A 2,500-nucleotide genomic window follows, 5' to 3' on the forward strand; every position below is an offset into this window, starting at 1 on the left:
AGAATGGGGCAGAATGAAAGAATATTAGAGAAGAAGAAGAAGAAGAAGAAATAGAGAGAGAGAATGGGGCAGATTGAAAGAGTATTAGAGAGAAGAAGAAAAAAGAGAGAGAGAGAGAGAGAGAGAGAGAGAGAGAGAGAGAGAGAGAGAGAGAGAGAGAGAGAGACAGAGAGAGAGAGAGAGAGAGAGAGAGAGAGAGAGAGAGAGAGAGAGAGAGAGAGAAAGAAAGAAAGAAAGAAAGAAAGACAGAGAGAGAGAGAGAGAGAGAGAGAGAGAGAGAGAGAGAGAGAGAGAGAGAGAGAGAGAGAGAGAGAGAAGGAGTGGAGAAGATCACTCCACTTATTCATTCACATTCATCAACACAGACTTTTCTAAACATCAAAGCGAAATTAACTAAAACAATTAATATGATAATTAACGGGAATTTAGACTCGTCGGTATGTGAATGGAAATTATTGCTGTGTCATCATACTCTTTATTACCCTCCCAATTATTTTATTACAATTATTTTCACTCTAGCGGTATAACTTAATTTACACTAAATTACCCCAATTTTTGGTATAATTCAAATCTAATTTGCATGAAATCAACTCCTCTATAATTATCTTTTGAAATTACCTAATTCTAACCTCTAATGAACCTGCACTTGCAAGGCTAAGCTCACCTTAAAAAAAGAAAAAGAAAGAAAGAAAGAAAGAAAGAGAGAAAGAAAGAAAGAAAGAGAAAGAAAGAGAGAAAGAGAGAAAGAAGAAAGAAAGAAAGAAAGAAAGAAAAAGAAAAAAAGAAAGAAAGAGAGAAAGAAAGAAAAAGAAAAAAGAAAGTAAACAAATAAATAACGAAAGAAAGAAAGAAAGAAAGAAAAAAACTCTAAAATTCTCTCCCCGCCCACAGCTAGCCACGGAACGCCCCATGGTCCCTACCACCCCCATGACCCCAGCGTCAGAGGTCAAACCCAAAATCGACGTGAGGCTTCCGCGATCCGTGAAACCCTTGCACTACAAGGTCAAACTCCAGCCTCTCATCAACGGGAACTTCAGCATCCTGGGTTACGTCGAGGTCGAGGTCGAGGTGTTGGAGGCGACGTCGAATGTCACCCTCCACATCGCTGACATTGTGACCAAGAATGAGACGATAAGGGTAAGTGTTTTTTTTTTTTTTTTTTTTTGGGGGGGGGATATGGGTCAGGGGTAATAAAAAGGGGGGGAGGGGGGAGCTATGGGTCAGGGGTAAAAAAGGGGGGGAGGGGAAGCTCTGGGTCAGGGGTAATGAAAAAGGGGGGGGGAGGGAGCTATGGGTCAGGGGTAATGGAAAAGGGGGGGGAGGGGGAGCTATGGGTCAGGGGTAATAAAGAGGGGGGGAGGGGGAGCTATGGGTCAGGGGTAATGAAAAAGGGGGGGGGAGGGGGAGCTATGGGTCAAGGGTCAAAAAAAAGGTGGGGGGTTATGTGTTGCTTTGTCTTAACATTATTAGCTGCATAAATGAGTTTTGAATTTATGATGGATCTCCATGTATAATTGTGGATCTTAATGTATAGGTGTACTTTTTTAATAGTTGTCAAATGAATTATATGAATTAATTTAGTTAGTATGCAGGGGATTTTTTTTTCAATTTTTAAAAGATGCAACAGCTTGATCAGATACTATATATGGTGCCATGAATATAGGGTAGATACATATTTTGATCTATTAAAATAACATGATCCTGTCAAATCCTCTTGTGACTTATTATTATTATTATCATTACCATTACCTTTATTACTACCATTATCACAACCAGCATCACCATCACAGCCTCTGCTAGCATTATCACCATTATTAATAACAGCATTATTTCCTCACTATAAACATCACCACCATTATCACCATAGCCATAATCACCATCCCCATCATAACCATCATCATTACTATCACCATTATTTATAACAGCAGTGATATCATCACCATCATCAACAACCCCATCACGTCATCACTACCACCATACTCCACAACGACCATGAAATATGAGTGCCATCACCATCAACATCCCTTCATCACTATCCGCATCACCTCATCACTACCACCATCATATGAGAGTACCATCACTACCAACTTCACGCCATCACTGCCACCATAATATGAGCATATCACTTTCAAGACCACGCCAACACTTTCACCATAATATGAGCATATCACTATCAAGATCACGTCATCACAACCACGATAATATGAGCGTACCATCACTACCAACCTCACGTCATCACTACCACCATAACATGAGCGTATCACTATCAAGATCACGTCATCACAACCACCATCATATGAGCGTACCATCACTATCAGCCTCACGTCATCACAACCACCATGATATGAGAGTCCCATCACTACCAACATCACGTCATCACAACCACCATGATATGAGAGTCCCATCACTACCAACATCACGTCATCACAACCACCATAATATGAGCGTCCCATCACTATCAAGATCACGTCATCACTACCATGATATGAGTATCACTACC

At 40.6% G+C, this 2,500-nt stretch overlaps 1 protein-coding gene across 7 annotated transcripts in view; it reads left to right on the top strand.

The window, feature by feature from the left end:
• Positions 1-2,500, top strand: part of LOC113817626 (Suppressor of ER stress-induced death) — a 60,219-nt gene that overhangs the window by 41,283 nt on the left and 16,436 nt on the right. For all 7 annotated transcript variants that reach the window (XM_070137636.1, XM_070137640.1, XM_070137637.1 and 4 more), the window contains exon 3: positions 892-1,137. In XM_070137636.1, coding sequence (XP_069993737.1) covers positions 892-1,137 — 246 coding nt within the window. The remainder of the gene's footprint in view (positions 1-891; positions 1,138-2,500) is intronic.

This window comes from Penaeus vannamei, chromosome 23 (assembly GCF_042767895.1).
Source record: "Penaeus vannamei isolate JL-2024 chromosome 23, ASM4276789v1, whole genome shotgun sequence".
NCBI classification, from domain to species: Eukaryota; Metazoa; Arthropoda; class Malacostraca; order Decapoda; family Penaeidae; genus Penaeus; species Penaeus vannamei.